The sequence below is a fragment of the Gadus macrocephalus genome, chromosome 23 (genome assembly GCF_031168955.1).
Source record: "Gadus macrocephalus chromosome 23, ASM3116895v1".
NCBI lineage: Eukaryota > Metazoa > Chordata > Actinopteri > Gadiformes > Gadidae > Gadus > Gadus macrocephalus.
In genome coordinates this window covers 7,887,574-7,906,549 of record NC_082404.1, presented here as the reverse complement: position 1 = coordinate 7,906,549, position 18,976 = coordinate 7,887,574, and the positions used below count along the sequence as shown (strand labels likewise).

The 18,976-nt window shown below is 46.1% G+C and overlaps 1 protein-coding gene across 2 annotated transcripts; it reads left to right on the top strand.

Moving 5' to 3' along the window:
- The first annotated feature begins 330 nt into the window (after positions 1–330).
- On the top strand, positions 331–17,433 carry LOC132452828 (protein disulfide-isomerase TMX3-like). Of its 2 annotated transcripts, XM_060045635.1 has the most exons (16): positions 331–467; positions 752–809; positions 1,814–1,853; positions 2,041–2,164; positions 2,830–2,875; positions 4,347–4,427; positions 5,332–5,431; positions 5,798–5,875; positions 6,492–6,558; positions 10,811–10,909; positions 11,693–11,750; positions 11,902–11,955; positions 12,927–12,983; positions 14,484–14,613; positions 14,723–14,791; positions 15,435–17,433. In XM_060045635.1, the coding sequence occupies exons 1-16, from the start codon at positions 434–436 to the stop codon at positions 15,720–15,722; spliced, it is 1,383 nt and encodes a 460-aa protein (XP_059901618.1). In that variant the 5' UTR covers positions 331–433; the 3' UTR covers positions 15,723–17,433. The 2 variants fall into 2 exon arrangements, with proteins under 2 accessions (XP_059901618.1, XP_059901617.1); XM_060045634.1 differs by lacking the exon at positions 331–467 and having other exon boundaries at positions 682–809.
- Positions 17,434–18,976: the final 1,543 nt, after the last annotated feature.

Genomic DNA, 18,976 nt, shown 5'->3' with positions numbered 1-18,976 from the left:
GGCCACGGTTAGGGATAGGGTTAGGGTTAGGGGAGAGCGGCATCTTGTGGTCAAAGATATATATTCTCAGAAATATTAAAACAATTCCGCTCGATGAAATGTAAGCAATTTAAATGCAATCTAGATTACTTTTAAATACATAAGCCTATTTTAGCAGTAAGCCCCCCTGTCAACGGACTTAATGGAAGCCTTGTCTTTATATCTGATATTAAAATAAGGTTCTTATCTTATGTCATATGTTTAGCATAACGATCCATTATCCATTCAAAACGACAAATACAAATATTTGCACTCAAACAGCGGCTATTGTGAACATCTCTTTCAAACACATCTGTGCGTCCCAAGCGGCCAGGATGCTGCGTCACACTGCGCATGCCCAGCACCATTGAATTCAGCGACTGTATTTCCTGCTCTCTGTTACCTCCTTGCAGCGATGGCTCAAGTCACAGCTTCTCTTCTTTGCGGAGGTATCTACACTTTTGACATTTTATGATCGGATTAACCACTATATGTTCCGTTAACGTAACGACCAGAGCGTCCTTGAAATTAGCTCTTTCTTGGTGTGTCAATATGGTTAATAATCAAACAGACCGCATAGACGACATCGTGTCAGCTTGTGATGCGTCCCCTTCCACCACCAGGGTCTTTAAACAAAAAGGCTTGCAGAATTGCCATCAATTGCACATTGGTATTACGATGGTGTTGATTGCAATAACCCATAACCTGTGCTTCATGTCGTCGCTCTCTGCAGCCGTCGTCGCCCTGCTGAGTTCAGCGGTGCTGGCGGTGGTCGAAGACCTGGATCAGACGTAAGTGATGCTCTCTTTTCTACAGCCTACCGCCTAGTCTTGTGGTTATTTTGCAGTTTCCTGTGCCTTTTTTTGGTGTCCACGGCATATTTTAGAGATGGTGTCCATCCTCCAACTAGAGAGATCCGATTCAGCCCACACAGTAGGCTACTTTATCAGCATTTTATTCTTGGCTCGAAGAGCTGCTCCATTTTAAACCGGCATTATACAAATATACTTTAATGTGTATGTGGATGTTATGGTTTTAACTTTTAGGTGCATTGTGTCAGTTGACTTATGATTGAATAGCAGACTTGTGGTGACCGCCCCTGGGTTAATAACAACACTGCTGACTGGTAGTTTGATGTTTCATGGGTCGCTTCCTACTTCATAAATATTTCGCTGAGTATGAAGAGTAAACCTGAAACATTGGGTGATTTGGTGGGAAAATGGCAATGAACATGAATTGTTTTCTTCTCGAGATTTAAACATGGGCGCTTTTTTGAACCATTGTGTGGGTGGGGCCCTTTGACAGTAACTGCCACTCAGTAATTTGGGCTAGTTTCAACAACCACTCTATCTGTACTGTTGACTGATTTATCTTTGCATTGACATTTACATTGCTCATACTCAGATTGTGCATATTTATATATATATATATATATATATAGATAAATTGTTGTAAATATTATAGTTTATACAGAATAAAGTTTCACTAATAGTTGTTACTCTTCATTTAAATACAAGATATTTACAAATGTCTACTTCTGTCCTCTTCTTTCTGCTGCTGTAATGTCCCGCCTGGGATTAATACAGTTTCTATTATCGTATCTTATCTCACCCTCCAATCTGTTCTTAGAACAACAATCAGCTCTCATTCATTCAGTAAAAGCCGATGGTTCCGGCCGGGCTATTTCCATGTTGTGTGTCGGATGTACTGTAATCAGCTTTCAAATCAACGATCGTATTTGACTATATTGCTCTGCAAAACCTCTTTCCTCAACCATCCATAAATTTTCCAACAGATTTAAAGACACCCGCATGAATGATATCTGGCTGGTCGATGTGAGTGTTTACACACACACACACACACACACACATACACATACACACACACACACACACACACACACACTTTGAAATCCTTACAGTATGTAATTTGTGTTATTTTAATCCAAAGTAAATTACGTTACATTAACCTCCCTTGAAGAGCTCTTTAAATATCTGTGTGTGTGTGTGTGTGTGTGTCCAGTTCTACGCGCCATGGTGCGGCTACTGTAAGAAGCTGGAGCCCGTCTGGGCCGACGTGGGGGCTGAGCTCAAGGCCTCCGGGTCACCGGTCCGCGTGGGCAAGATGGACGCCACGGCCTACTCTGGTGAGAACCCCCTGGAGCCTACATGATGATACCTGACCCTGACGCCGAGAGGAGGCCTCACACATAGCACACGCAAACCTCCTCCACTAGTCAGAAACAGCCGTAAAGAGGAGCAGGAACCAAGAAGCGGCCGACTGTTGAGCGGACTTCGTTTTTGGGAGAGGTGCATGTAACCTACTTTGTGCCCGCGCCCAGGGTTTCAATGTAAAAGTATCATTTGGCCAGCGCTGCTAAAAACACAGTTCTGCCGTGTACCACAGGTTTTACTGCTAAAAGGAGTACTGCTGTATTACAGGTTTTATTGCTGAACACATCATAGTACAGCTGTTTATTACAGGTTTTATTGGTTAACACATCAGAGTACTGGTTTATACCACAGGTTTTACTGTTAAAGACATCAGAGTAATAGTGTTTACCATAGGTTTTACTGCTTAACATATCAGTAATGCTGTATACCACTGTTTTTAGTGCCAAACTCAGGAGTACTGATGTCTTTTACAGGTTTTCCTGCTTAACAAAATGGGTCTGTATGCGAAAACCCAATGTCTATTATTGAAGACAAATGTGGGGTCAATAAAGGCCCATTCGATATGCATGATGTCATTTTATAGACTGTTCGACTAAAATAGAATTGAATGATGAAACCTGATTGAAATATTTTGCAGGCATGTCTTCTGAGTTCGGGGTTCGTGGATACCCCACGATCAAGCTGTGAGTATAACATCGACACTTAAGCATAACATAACCACATAAGTAGAGATGGTTATCTGAAGCTGTTCTGTGTCTATAAACAGATCCCTTCTGATGAAGCCTACCATTAAAACTACTGACAAATCATATACCATTATTATATAGAGAAGACACCAAAATTCTAAAACCTTTTCAATAATATTTTTGTAGATATTATGCTTTGAGATCATTCAATCGGTTCAGAATGTATTATTTATATTATTCCATGACAGTTTTGTTTGCTGCCATCTCAGCTTCTGTCAAGAGTATTACACCACACCGATTACACCACACCGAGCATTTCCACAAATAAACTACAATTCCCATGAGCCCGCACTGCATGCCGGCTATTTTGGCAGATAACTACTCTGTGTCCCTGGTGTAGTTGTTTTGGAGACGGCGGTGTGCTATGTAGTGACGGTATAGCCACACTAGCCAGTGTACTGGGGACCTTGTGATGCAATACTCGCATTCGTTTGTCTTAGACAAAACCACTACTACTGGTATCTACTACAGTCTACCAGTGGTGGGCATCCCTGAACAAGATGGCCGAACTCCAATGCGTATCTGAAAACATCCAATTCAACTTGCTTTAGATTTTTTTGTGTCTACCAAATTGTAACAGGCTTTCAGGCTGCTGTAGAGAAGTATCAACACTTGGTTAATGCTTGGTTTATAAAAACCTGTTAATGCCAGGTGTGTATCAAAGCTTGGGTCGGCCTGTTCTGGGATCAAGCAGTCCTTCCACAGTATAGCAGAACTTCTGGGGGGAGAAACAGGCACAGAGCTTGTTTCATGTTTTCTCACTGAGATATTCTACAGAGAAAGCAAAAAAAAAGTGTAAAGTGTCTTAGTATTTAGAAAATAACAAAATAAAAATTCGAATTATTGTAATAAAGTCTATTATTATTAATAATATTAATATTAATAATAATATTAATGGTTGGTGTGGCAACCATTAATATTATTATTAATATTAATATTATTAATAATAATAGACTTTATTACAATAATTCGAATTTTTATTTTGTTATTTTCTAAATGTCAACGCAGGTAGGTGATAATAAGTGACAATCTGCTCCTGGGGACTTCTCAGTGTTTGATGTGGAGTTCTTGTGACAACCTGGGTCTCCTGGGCACTCTGCGAGGCCTCCTGGGATTCACTCTGTGGAGACGGAGTGTTCTTGAACACCTCTCCGCTGGGAATGTTTTGTTATTACTTAAGGCCAGTTGGAGGTAATGTTTTCACAGCTTTCTGAAGGAGTTGATATATATATTAGTATGACTTACTAGTATATAGATATATCTTTCTTTTATATTAGTATGAATTACTTGTGTAGATATAGATATGTATTAGTATGAATTACTATGCTAATGTGAAGATGACATGGTGCGATCTATCTGCCATCATCCGTCTGTGTCTCTTTATCTCTCTCGCTCTCTCGTCTCTTAGACTAAAGGGGGAGCTTGCCTATAACTACAAGGGACCCCGGACAAAAGATGACATTGTTGAGTTCACCAACAGGGTATCAGGGTGAGTCACGTGTTGGTCTCTGGTGTGTGTGTCGTGCTGAGCATGAGTGCCAATGCCCATGGAATATTAGCTGGATTATGAGCAGGTATTTAGATAGAAACAAACAGTGTCTTTTAAATGTTATATGATTGTGAGAATCGTCCGTGTGTCATTGGCCTGTCTTCACGTGAGCCGGCTCTGTGTTTGTGCAGCAGGGCTTGTACATCACAATGCATCATGGCGCTACTCCGCACCATTATGTGATGACTCGAGAGTCGTCGTAATGTGAACTCCTAATTAAATAAATATATTTACCTAGGCCATTCAAAACTTTATTTTGACATGTCTCACACCAATGTCTCCCCATAATGACAAAAAATGTAAATACACCATTGCCACCAATCGCATCCCTATGCTCCTTTACTTCTGGAACGGAGGATGTCGTGCGATTGGACGTCACTATGTACAAGCCCTACACCCCATGTGAGCCAACTATTCCCCAGCCTGGACCTGCTGAATGTGTGCATCCAGGCCTCTCGTTGGAGCCATTGTATAAATTAATCCACCTAGATTATCCGTCTGTAAACTACACTCCATAGCCCGGACCCTGATCAAAATCATATATCCGTTTTTACTCTGGCACTGCAGTTGTAAGTGTTGGCCACTAGGTGGAGCCACAGGCCTTTATCTGAGTTCGCAGCTTGTCACGCTTCAAGCAACAAAAGCCACGACTCGTGTTCAAATATTGGAATTTGTGAAATGCAGATGGAATCTAAGGTGTGTGTGTGTGTGTGTGTGTGTGTGTGTGTGTGTGTGTGTGTGTGTGTGTGTGTGTGTGTGTGTGTGTGTGTGTGTGTGTGTGTGTGTGTGTGTGTGTGTGTGTGTGTGTGTGTGTGTGTGTGTGTGTGTGTGTGTGTTTCTCTAGGCCAGCCGTGCGGCCTCTTCCCAGCAAGCAGATGTTTGAACACATGTTGAAACGACATGACGTGCTCTTTGTGTACGTGGGCGGAGAATCCCCGCTAAAAGTACGTAACGCACACACCTTGGCCTGAAAAGCCATAATGACAGACTGACCGACCCCAACCATCCTTTATAGTGACTGTGACAACAAACTTCCAACCAGTGGAAAAAGCTAAATGAAAACCATGACTATGCCCAGAAATCCTCAACAGCCCAACCAAAAACTTTCCAAGCATTCCCAATAGTTGTTTGACAATTCTGTATAATTCTGAGAACTCTGGCTGAGAATTCTTTCCGAGAATTGATTCCAAGAAAGCTATTCTGAGAAGTCTTTCCAATAGTTACAGAGAGTTCTTTCTTACGGTTGTACTTGGGAGTGTTGGCAGTTGTGTGCTGATGGCCGTGTTTGTTGTCATTGTTTGTTGCTGCAGGAGAAATACATTGACGTTGCCACCGAGCTCATCGTGTACACCTACTTCTTCTCCGCCTCTGAAGAGGCCTTGCCAGAGGTAAGAGGCCCAAAACAGGATCATTTGATCAAAGGCTGGCGTTAAATCGGTGAATCACTGGAGGGTTCAGCAAAAGAAATCAGCCTTTCTATGCAGAGCAGGAAGACTCAAGGGAGGTCTTGAAACACCCCAGGCCCTCCCACCGTGGCCAATCACACCCGTTCCCGTTCCGCCATATATACTGTTGTGCTTTGAAAGATATTATAAGAGCAAGATGCACTCACAATGTCATCCCTCATTGGTCACCTTAACGATGCCGACCAATCAGGCGCGGAGTACCGCTGTGGGGGGGGGGGGGGGGGGGGGGGTGAAAGCCAGCAGAAATGTAACAGCGACTTATTGGACCCTGAGATTGACAGTGTCTCCAAGTTCAATAAATCTCTGTGAAGCCCATGTAGCTCTAATGCGACACTTTAAATGTCTGGCGGTTATTCAGGCCTGCCACCTCGGCAGTATTTTTTCCCCCGGGCGGGAGGTTTGCCTCATTGCAGCTGGCCTGCCGCCTTTGGCCCCCCCTGCCTTTGGGGTGGAATTCGGGAAGGGCAGAGGCGAGGTTACGGAGAGTCGGGGTTCAAATGATGGATTTTGTTTGTGGATTTAACTTTTTGTAATCCAGTCGATGGCCCTACCGGAGATCCCCTCTGTGGCGGTGTTCAAAGACGGCTCCTACTTCACGTACGATGGTGAGTACTCAAAGGACCCTATTTTATTTTGTTTATTTGATATGTATTCATTACATTTATCCGTGTCCATTCGGATTTGTACCCTAGATACAGAGAAGGTGTAATTCTGTCGAACGGGCACATATTTACCACGAGGTGTGAGGTGTGATCAGTTATCAAAAGCCATATAAACATGATGCATTTTGTGGAATCACAAGTGGGAACTCCCCCCAGATGCGTGATGGGATAGGTTAACTTTGTGTTTTACAAACGGTTGGCTGGTGTGGGTACAAAATAGCTCAACAAGGTCTGACGTCAGTGTGTACACACAATGATGTGCTTTTATTGGTCAGTGCAATCTTGATACGCCATAACGAGATGTGTCATAATGAACTCGTTACAGACATCACAAGTAGGAGTGTACACCCCTGTTGCATGGTGGATGTCTCCTCCTACCAGTAGTTACGGTCAACTTGGAAGCTGCTAGTTAAATTCCCTATTGACTTCAGGGCATGTAGCAGAGCTTTCTTCTAAACATGTGTGTGGTGACACAGCAACATATACAGCAACATATCTCACCCAATCTGGCAAAATAGCTAATAGTAATTCATAATGAATAATTCCTGTATATATCTGTGACATCTTGTGCTAAAGTGTTGCATCATCTGGTGTGCTTTCTGCGCACCAACAATTTGATCCACTCTAAGATGCTATCGTCTCTGGTTTCGACCGCTGTTCCTGTTTTTAAGGCAGACTCAAGAGACATACAAACAACGCATACACATGCTACCAGTACAAACAATCCGTTTAAAATCATAGTTAGAAAACATGTCTGCCTTGCTTTTCTATTTATCCAATGTGTTAGTTACAAAGATGTCCTTTACAAAGAAATTGTTGGCCACTACTTTGCAGAAAAATGTGTAAAGAAAAATCCTTGTATTGGACTGAGGCCAGCACTGCTGTCCTTCCTCCTCTGGCCCTGCTTTGAACACTACAGTACGAGTGCTACAGTATGAGTACTGCAGTGTGAACGCTACAGTATGACTGTAGTGTACTGGCAGACGCTGCTATTCAAAGTGACTTATAGGGAATCTAGAGTTGTGTCTTTAAAGAGCAGGTCGTTGGGGCTGTCTTGCCAGGTTAGGCCAGGGGTACTGGGGTTATTACCCAGAAGCTTTCAGCCGGTAGGAGCTCCCCAGCCCCTAGACTGCCCCTTCACTAGAAGCACATCCCCAACAACCCCCATCAACCTGGTTGGTCATGTGACCAGCCAGGACTCCACCCCCCCCTCTCAGCGAATCAGAAGCAGCTCCCCGCGCTCCGCCAGGATGCGCTGGATGTCGCGGCCCGACGCGGCGTCCGCCGGCAGGCGGTAGCGAAGCGACCGGGCGTCCAGGCAGAGCGCCAGCGCGAACGGCGCCCAGTACTGTCCGTTTGGCACACCGGGCTCCCGGCTCACCACCCGCAGCACAAAGTCCACCCCCCCCGCCCCGCCTCCCGGGGCCCCGGCCCCAGGGCCCGGGACGCGGGGCCAGACGGCGGTCTGCTCCAGCGGCCCGTTGCGGAAGGCGGGCTTCCGGAGCCAGAAGGCCAGCAGGCGCCGGTCGGAGCAGCGGACGCGGACCACAAACAGGCCGCTCTGCCGCGAGTCCTCCAGCACGCGCATGACCAGGGAGTCGCAGACGGCCATAACCGCCATCGTCATGGCGACCGTCAGGGTCAGAGCTCCTCTTGTTTGCGCTCGTTGTTGATGGAGATGAGGGATTGCGTTATGCCGGTGGTTTTATCTTCAAGACGCAGGAGATGTAGTGTGGCCACTAGGAAAGGATGAAGGCAGATATAATCACCTTATCTGCTACATCTGCTTTGTCCCTGGACTCAACCTGTGATCTAGACTTCAGCTGTAGTCCACAGACCTCCTCTGTAGTCCAGACTTCACCTATATTGTTCCTAGACTTCGACTGGGAACCAGAACCGTAGTCCAAACTTCCCCTGTAGTCCAGACGTCACCTTGGGCTTGTCTCTCTGGGTCTGGTTCCGACTGTCTGGGTCCTGGAGCATTCAACCCGTTGGCTAGATGATGTCTGACCAGAACACGCAGGCCGTTTTGAAGCGACAGCCGGCTGTAAACTGTGGTTGTCCACGCTGGATTTGCATGACCTAAAACGGTCAATATGTAAAATGTTATCCAAAGCGACCTTGAACGCTCATGTCATCAAGCAGCCGGTCGATGGGGTCGGCGTCTCGCTCCGCGGTTGGCCTGGCGTGGCGTCCGCAGCCAGACTGCGGGGTGTCGGGCGTTTACCGGGAGTCAAACCGCCGTGTCTGGACCGTTTTCCTTCACGGCACTTTCCAAACCACCGCAGTACTTTCCTCGTTGTTATCCGCAGATCACAGACCTCATGCATGTTTAATGAGCTCCAAGTGCTCAGGTTCCCAAGTTCTGACAAAAACGCAGAACAAACTGCCGTCGCGACCCAAACCGCCTCCCGTCCGGCTGCCTATCACGTTCTCTTCCTCTGCGGTGGATCGGTGACTTTGGACGGAAGAGCTCAGCTCTTTCGGGAGTTGCTCACGGTTACTGAAGTTCATTAGGTGATTAGCGAGTTGGTTTACGCATTCTGTACGAACCGCCTGATTCACTTGTATCGCTGAGGCACTCCCAGCCACCGCTGCCCGTTTCCTGTTATATCATTTATATTATGGCAATACTATTTTTCCCCAATATTATACATGGTTGTGGCAGTATTATCTGTCTGGTTTAATAAGTGCGACCAAGTTGTCATGTCATTTTATTTATCTCTGCTTTAACAGTGTTGTGATGTGAATAATAGAAGGACATCGAAAGAGAACCATATATAAACAAATGCCACTGCATTATCTAGCATCTGAGGCCATTCAAAACACTTTTATGCCACACACACACACACATGCACACGCACACACAGGCACGCCAAACACATCGACGTGTTAACGATTCACCCCTAACGCGTTGACACAGCAGTCAAATGATTAGGCTAAAGGCAACCGCATGATAGACGCAAGACCGTGGCAGACCTTTTCATGCTCGGTACATCAACACGCTGGACTGTATTCGGATGTGAAACCCAGCAGTTATGAAGCCAGCCCTGCAAGCCTTTTAAAAGCCAGTCCAGATGAATGTGGGCCAGGTTCACTGACAGGCAGTGAACCTGTTCATTGTAGATTAAACTCCGCTCTCCACTCAAACTGCCCGGTGGCCGGGTCAGAGCGGCCGGGCAGATAGACCAACGCTGGCCTCCCCTGAACACACACACACACACACACACACACACACACACACACACACACACACACACACACAGTGTGTGTGTCTGTTATAGTAATAAACACAGTGCTGTTCTTGGTGGTGTCTCCCTCATGCCGCTCAGTTTCCAGTGTGTCGGAGCCACCCGCTTGCCTGTACTTCCTCTAACGAGGGCACTGAGACCTCGTTAGCTAAGTAAGGCGTCATAACGAGCTGTCGGGCCACGGCTGGCGTCAATTAGGATTAAAGTGTGAAAAGGCTTGGGGGCCGAGGGGAGAGTGTAGCGCAGCCTGTGTCTCTGCTGCAGCCTGTGTCTCTGCTGCAGCCTGTGTCTCTGCTGCAGCCTGTGTCTCTGCTGCAGCCCGGCCCCGGAGCCCCCGGCCGGGCGCTTCATTAGTGCGGCGAGGTTGTTGTCTCTCTGGAAACAACATTTCCCAGAAAGCCGCAGACATGGACGCTGTGTTTTTAACGCAGCAGATGAATAATGCATTGGTTCTGGTGTGGTTGAGCACATAAACAAAGCATGCATTTCAGTTTTCCACGATTGTCTCCAAAGGATGCGGGATTGTATCTCGAGATCAGAGGAGCTGTGGCTTACTGGGCAGAGAAAGTCACTGACAATACAGCCTATTACATCCTGACTTTATGCTTGGGCAAACACTATTTCCCTGATATCTCGAACACACACACACACACACACACACACACACACACACACACACACACACACACACACACACACACACACACACACACACACACACACACACACACACACACACACACACACACACACACACACACACACACGCACGTACGTACGTACGTACGTACGTGTGTGGGCTTTGAGTGAAGGCTGATAGCAGGGCGACAGCGCCCAGACAGTTTTCCGTCCAATCAGCTGCAGACTCCGCAAACAATGATGATGTGTCTGAAACGGGGAGAGAGAGTGTCCCTCCCTCTTACCCTAATGTCTCTCTACCACAGAGTATGAGGACGGCAGCCTGTCCTCCTGGATAAACAAAGAGCGTTTCCAAGGTTACCTGCAGATTGACGGCTTCACTCTGTATGAGCTGGGGGAAACAGGTAAGAAGAGTTGCATCCTTCACTCTAAACTTCATCATCCCTCACCTGACAGCCCTGTTGGCCATTTGACAGTTAGGCTACCATTTTGAGAGCACGTTCAGAGAGGAGTGGACTTTGTATTGTGAAGTCATGTGGTTCGTTTTATTTAGATATTTGATCCAGGGTTTTTTTATCGACATTTTATAAAAAAAAATATAATGGTATAATACATTCTTTTTCAGGAGCATGAAGGAAGAGAATAGCATATAGACAAGATCAAATATGGGTATTAAGGTAGTTACTTCAGTAATGTTACCATAGTGTAGATGCTTTTTGTTTATTATATGGTTGTCATGTATCACAAAGCCATTGTTATGGATGTACCGACCCATGTGTCAGCATTATGTCAATATTCATACAGGTTACATTTCTGCAGTATAATGAAAAATAACGAATGCTATTGGTATTGTTTGGAGTTTATGTTGCAATTCACACACTACACTGAGTTTGTGAGGTGAATTAAATATCTGAGCATCATGGCAAACCGAGGTAGCGCATGGATGTAATACCTCTGGGTGACCAAAAGGGGGCAGTCTCACTCTCCGGCCTTTCTCGACAAAAAAGTGAATGGAGACAGGAAAGTGGTTCGAAAGAGGACATTTATCAGAGGACCAGAAGTTATGCTGATAATACACCAAGTAGAATCAATCTCCCAGCTTTCTTTTACCTTCTCTCTGTACGTGTCTTTCTTGCTCTCACCTTTTGAGTGATGTTTTAAACCGTGTCTTCTCCTCTCCCCTGCAGGTAAATTGGTGGCCATCGCCGTCATCGATGACAAGGATCCGTCGGATGAGTGCATCAGGTAGGTCGGCAGCCATGGAAACAACAAATATAAAGAGAACTGTTGGAGTGCCTTTATAAAACCCTTCTTTCAAGTAGGCCCCTCACGTTTTTTTAATAAAGGTTTTTTGTTTTGACAGAAAATCTTTGACATTTGACTTCCGTCTTTTCAGATTGAAGTCGCTCATCCAGATGGTTGCGAAGGACTACAGGCAACACTTTAACAGGTACGCTACGGAGACTGGCAGGTCAGATGTCGAACCGCTCTTAGGTTATTCTACAGTTTGTTCAAAGAAGGTGTTGTTTGTTGTGTTGTTTGTACGGCAATACACCGTTTACACGTTGTGTACACGTCAATGCCATGTCTGCCTCTGCGGCCTCTGAGTCAGTTGGTAATCACACAAAATGTCTGCCAAATATAGCAGGCACTTTCAGCTGCCAATCAAAAAGCCTGGGCTGGTTGCCGCGGTGTTGGTGTATGATTGCCTGTTTAACTCTGAGCCAAACATCCAACGACATAACATTTACCGCAGGCAAGGACTTGTATGTGTTGCGAAACATCCCGTAAAAACAAACAAGCCGTGGGCCAAATGTGACTGGTGATTGTGAAATTAAAAAGTCTGCTGCTTATAGACCAGGTGTTTGGAAAAATTAGGCAGCTTTTTCTAGTGTGTGTGTGTGTGTGTGTGTGTGTGTGTGTGTGTGTGTGTGTGTGTGTGTGTGTGTGTGTGTGTGTGTGTGTGTGTGTGTGTGTGTGTGTGTGTGTGTGTGTGTGTGAATAAAATAATGTGTGCGTTTGCAAGTAAAAGTGTGTGTGTGTTAGAGAACGTTTATGGTTAATAATTGGTAGGCATTAGACCTCTTATGTTATACTGCCTCATGTGTGCCTCACACTAGTCGATTTTTAAACCTGACGTGAGAATGTTCCAGAAGATCTTTTGTTCTAGAAGACGGATGAGATCTATAGCGTCTGAAAGCGCATATTAATGTGCCCCTGAAATCCATATGAAGTAATAATAATAATAATAATAAATGAAATTTATATAGCGCTTAATATGGTACTCTAAGACGCTTAAGTACTGAAGTACTGTACTGGATACTCCCACTGACGGGTCCTATACATGCTCACCCTCCAGTACCCCAGTTGAATGTGAATACAGAAGCTCTGATGATCTCTGGGGGTCGTGTGTTCCAACAGGGACTTCCAGTTTGGACACATGGACGGAAGCGACTACATCAACAGCCTTATCATGGGGTCAGTCCTCCTCCCTCCTCCCTCCTCCTTGCTCTTCACCCCCCTGCCTCGCTGTCACCTCCTCTATCTCCTTCGTATAGTTCACTTCGGTGGCGGCTGGTGGTTTTTAAAGTGAGGGAGGAAGGACTGTGTGCTTGGTTGCCATTGGCCTGCTTGCACTGTTGGTGGCGTATGGTGTCATAAGTATGTGAGACTCGAGTTGTTTCAGGGTCTTTTGGGGAACTACAAAATAGCAGGGAGGGATAATTATGTGAATTGATACAAATCCACCAGTGGCAGCATTGTACTTTGAAAGCTGGTGGGCAGCATGTCTTGGACTACAAGGGCAGAAAGAAAGGATGCAAAGCCAATTAGTCAAATCAGGCCTACTCTTGATTTGTAAAACTAAATTAAAAAATCTGGGCCTAGCATTGGGCCTATTTTTGCACTCAATGACTGAAGCTATTGGTTGTTATTTGGCTATGTTTATTTTCAGCTACAATTGTTTTAAGAAAAATGAAGACACAAGACCAAAAGTTAAGCCATTTAAAATGCATCATGCTATGAATGCTATCAAACAGAATGGTCAGAGTAACAAACAATTAAAAGAACAACAAGAACATTATTTCACAACTATTTGCATGGGCTGTAAGCCTGAGGCAAATGTGGATGTCAACGGCCTTCTGCCCGGCCACGGGTTCCGCAGCCCGGCCGCGGGCTACGGAAACGCCAATATAACAGCCGCACTGTACCGCAACGAACAGTAGCGCACCGCTCGGTGGAAACGAGGCAAACTAACCCTCCAGGCTGCTCCACAACCAGGGCTCCTGCTTATTGGTTCATAGCGCAGCCATGCGCTATGAACAGCCGTAGGCGGGATCCAGATCCCTTAGCTAGTCACAACCACTCAGAGGAGGACGTTCCTCCTCTCTCCCATTGAACCCCATGTTATTCACCGGCCGCCAACACTTTCGGGGAAATTAATGGGAGTCAAGGGAGGCTGAGGGAGGAACGTCCTCCCTGAAGTAACTGTCAATGGGCGATAGGGGGTGCTAATGTCCCTTCCCAGAGGGAAACGAACATTGCATATACAAAGGCATTAAAGTAGTCATATTTAAGGGCATTAATTCAGTAGTAGTCTGGGCAATCTACATTTTTTATTCTCAACAATGTTAAGGAGGATCTTCCTCCCTCTCCTCACTGGAGAAGCCTCCACTGGTTCACTTCCTGTCTCCTCCTTTCCTATACCATTGAACTCCTCTCATCCCTATCCACCTCCTCATTACTCCTCGAATCTGCCCCCTCCTTCCCTTTAACTCCTCCCTTCTTTGTCTGTTCTCCTTTCCAACTCCTCCACCCGTTTTCTCTCCTCTCCCACTCTCAAGTAAACTCTTCTCCTCTCTTGTGTGTGTGTGCGTTTGTGTGTATATGCTTGTGCAAACTTGTGTGCATGTCTGTGGGTCGTCAGAGCCGGGTGTCAGTTTAACCAGCTCTCTGTTGTGCCCCCCCCCCCCCCCACAGTGAGGTGAAGGTCCCCTCGGTCATCATCCTCAACACGTCCAACGAGCAGTACTTCCTGCCGGACGGACCCACGGAGACCCTGGAGGATTTGGTCAGCTTCATCACCGGCGTCCTCAACGGCTCCGTCCAGGTCTGCCTCTAACACCCCCCCCTCCCCCTCTCCATGGGTCTGACCCACATGTCTGTCTGTCTGTCTGACTGACTAACTAACCCGTCCGTCTGTCTGTGCGGTTGTGCAGGCGTACGGAGGGGATGGGATCGTCCAGAGGGTGAAGCGTATTGCGTTCGACGCCAGGTCCACCATCATGGTACGTATCCCAGACACCGTCTGACTGGGGGGGGTCCATTAGGCAGACCGGGGGTCCATTAGGCAGACCGGGGGTCCATTAGGCAGTCCGGGGATCAAACCCTGACCAGCAGACAGTCTGGTGGTCCAGAGGGGAGCTGGGTGTTTGTAGGAAGCTGTGAGGTGAATACTAACAGGACCAGACGGGCTCGGGCGGCAGGGCTCAGCCCACATCCTCCTGCTGAATAACAGCCACTGCAGATAGCAGAGCAAAGATGGAAGATGTGATTATGGAGAACGCTGATCCACCAGAAGTGGGAGAGCGGGAGGGTTAGGATGTTTTATGTCCGGCTTTTCTTTTAGCGGCTTGTGAACTGAATAGTCTGGTGAACAATGGCAGTCTCTCTGCACCACACTCACATACTAGTAATGAAACCCGTCTTCTCCTCTCCATTGCTCTCTCTATTTCCTCCGTCTCTCACTTTCATAAATCTCTTCCCCTTTTCACTTCCTTAATCCTCTTTTCATCTCTTCTCACTTTCACAAATTCTCTGCTTACGTTTCATCTATCTCTACATCTATTACTCCGTGCTCTCTGCGTCCCTCTCCTTTTCTCTGGTCTCCTTGGACTCCATCCCCCATCATGCATCCCTTCCCTCCCCCAGTCGGTGTTCCGCAGCTCCCCGGTGCTGGGCTGCTTCCTGTTCGGCCTGCCGCTGGGCGTCATCAGCCTCATGTGCTACGGCATCTGCACCGCCGACTCGGACCCCGACGCCGGCGACATGGAGCTCATGAAGAGGGAGGGCTTCACCGACGAAGAGGAGGAGGAGGAGGAGGAGGACGAAGAGCAACGCCGGACGGCCCAGATCGAGGGCCCCGAGAACGACGAAGAGGAGGAGGAGGGGGAAGACGAAGAGGAGGAGAAGGCCCCCGAGCAAAAGAAGACGGATTGATGCGGGATGGAGATGGGGCGGGGCTTGCCGGGAATGGGGGCGAGGTCTGTCCAAAAGGGGGGGCGTCGCCCGCCAGATGGGGGAGGACGGGCGGTTCTGGTCGGTGGAACGCGGAGACATGAACGCCAGAGACTAAATCAGCCTGCTGTTGTTTCTGTTGGTTTGTTTTCATGTACTGTATCTCCCCGCCCTCCCATGCCAAAGTAGCCGAAAGCCCCCCGGAAAAAACACAATTGACATCTGTTACCAACCCGTAGCGTAGATTTAAAGATGACTAATAGCAGGTCACCAATAGAAGAGAGGAATTGTGAGGTCCTCAAAAGCTAGCTTATTGATCATGGTGTGTGTGAGGCCATGTCTCAAACCCCTGCTGTTGCTCCATGGCCCTGAGGCTAACCACAGTGGTGGAGACTTCCAGGTTCAGAGAATGTAAAGTCTTGCCATGTTTCCTTCTCTTTTTTTTTTAATCAATCATTGCAATAAACCGACGCGTTTTACTCCGTAATTAGAGCTCCAATTTGTGCTAAATTATTGAATCAACAAGGTTGACTTGAGATCCTTCGCGTTCAGACTTTCATTTTCGAGACGTGGAGTTTACCTCTGCTCTGTAAATACTGTACTACTCTTTAATACGTTTGCCACAGTTTGATTCATACGGTTGTCTTGCCTTTTAACTCAGATACGAGATGCGAATTCCTTGACCTTGAAGTCTCTCCAGGTCTGTCTTGAACTGTAAGCTATTTATAGACAATAATCTAAGCCCAGCATAGGCAAATCTGCCATTAATAGCACATTTTTCCCTCTCTATTGTATGTTCTGAGAATAGATTATCGATCCTCTAAGGACGCAGTTGTGCTTTTCCTGTCCATTCTTATCTCGAAGAGAGGTAGAGAGGAGATACTTTCAGAATACATTTTGTGGAGACAAAATTCCTTAATTCCTTAACTGACTGGGGAGGACTTCTGGGGGAATGCGGTAACCATCACTGTCTTTATTAAATCGATGAATTAACCACAAGGAAAATGCACTGCGATTCGATTATGTCTGTTTGTGTCTCTAAGATTTAAAATGAAAGATTGTCAATATTCTTCTTCAGACCTGGTCTTGATAAAGGTCAAAGGTTAGACAAAACGAGTGTGCACATGGTATTGTTGTGCACAGGGTTATTACCGTTTCATGTGGAGCTACGTCGATCCATGGCACAAGTCACGCATTAAATTTAGCATGCAAAAAAAGTTTTTTAGAAAGCAGCGCGTTCTCTCCCGGTACTGCTTTGAACGTACAGCTCGAAACCCAAGTATGATCCGTTGGAGTTTTTGAAGTTTTGGTTAATTCACAGGGAGTGCTTTAATTCTTTTCTTTTTTAATCGAGCGTTCCACTTGAGGACATGGGTATTGAATGTCTCAGCTTTCTCCTGGATGTTATGTGAAATCAGAAGAAAAAACATCCTAACTTTTTTAACCCTTTTGAAAAAAGCATTGCTGGGCAGTTGAAACATTGATCCTTGTTTTTAAACTGACCAGTGAACGCCCCTCTGCCCCATCTGCTCCTCCTGCTGGGAAGCTGTTGGTTTGGGCCTGCCCTTACGCTCTCTGTAATTGCCTCCATATCTCTGCCAGGTGTCCTCCATATTGCTCGGAAATTGAGGCTGTCAACACACACTTTAATACTGGTTTGAAGAATTGAAATAAAGATTGTCCTCTTTTTGTCCTTCTGTGGACCGGTTTATTATGCACGCTCCCATCAAAGCGTCCTCTGTTCTCTCTTTCTCTGAATACTTTCATCCATTACCATTCAGACCGTCCATCTCGCAGCTTTTTCAAAGCATACTTAGATTTAATTCAGGTTGAGGTCATGCTGGAGCAGGTGGGGGTGAGGGTATCTTGCTCCGGGATGCCTACAGGTGGGCCGCAGACACAGCACTAGAACATTTCTATCTCATGTCATGTTCTGAGACACGTTTATGGCTCTCAGCCAGAAGGCGTAGGCCTGTGTTCTGAGCCTCTGTACTGCGGTGTGGACCAGGTTGAGGCCGACATGATCAGGTTGGTGATGTTAAGCTTCAACAGAGATGATTAGCCCTTCATTATTGCAGGAGTTCATTTGGTCTCTGGGTCCCCAGGGACAGACACTCTAACGGTACCCCCTGCGGTCTACTCATCCCCTCAGACCCACGGGGCCCGTGCACCTCTGTGGATCCATCAATAGTTAGGATGAATAATGCAGATTTATTCTCTTTTAGGTCTTTTCATTGCACTTAATCCAAGAGAGGAACTTGTTCCCTGTTGGTGTTTTTGAGTGTTTACTTTTATGGTCGATGAAATGTCGGTCATAAAGATGCACACACGTCTACACTAATTACAAAAACACTATAGCTAACTCAGACCCTTTAAGCACCAATCTACTTTTTACTTAATTGTGCTGTGTTTGCTTTGGTCTTCATTCTTATTAGTGGGGCTGTTTTCATGGATTTGTTGCTCCTGAGCAGGGCTGTGGGGGCGTCGTGCTAACAACCCGGGCGTCAGCAGTAATGGGCTGTCCTCTTCTATCCTCACGTCTCTCCGTTTCTCCCGGTCCGTTCGGAGGGAAACCGTGGAGCTGCTGAGGTTCTGTGTATTAACGTCAAAAACATCCCAAGCACACAAAACCCACACATTCGGTTCCACTCAAAACAAAAATGTTAGGCTTATGAGAAAAAATTAAACTAAAATACTGATTTGTTTGAACTATGAAGTGATTGGAAAACCAACTAAGGATACTGTATCGCCGGGGCTATGGTTGTTGTATTGTTTTATACCACTGCTATTGGATGCTGATGTGTTCCCATCATGCTTTGCTTTAAGAGGACAGTTAGAAGACGGTTAAGAAGATAGGAAGACAGTTAGTGAGGAGAGTTAGCGAGGGCGGTTAGTAAATGTTAAGCTCTCGTTCATTTAGGTCTTGGTGTACTCTTGGAATGTCACAATAAAGTCACCGAAAGGATATCACGCCTCTGCTTTTTGATATTAAAGAGTTACCTTCACTATTGCCCACATTAAGAGAGCTTCTATCAGACGACCAAAAGGAAGAGAATAACAAGCAACAAAAGAGATAGAAATTAGAGTGAGAGAGATGGAGATCCAATATAGAAGATTTTATAGATAGAGAGGATGTGTGTGTGTGTGCGTGTGCGTGCATGTGTGTGTGTGATGAATAATAACTTATTTTTAGGACACTTAGGACAACCAAATATTTAATTTAATTTTAGAGCATG

Excerpts from the sequence above, each read along its gene's own strand:
- LOC132452828 (XM_060045634.1), top strand. The coding sequence starts at position 697 with ATGGTGTTGATTGCAATAACCCATAACCTGTGCTTCATGTCGTCGCTC. Across the intron at positions 1,854-2,040 it reads ATGATATCTGGCTGGTCGAT|TTCTACGCGCCATGGTGCGG; the intron begins GTGAGTGTTTAC and ends GTGTGTGTCCAG. Across the intron at positions 11,956-12,926 it reads TACAGGCAACACTTTAACAG|GGACTTCCAGTTTGGACACA; the intron begins GTACGCTACGGA and ends GTGTTCCAACAG.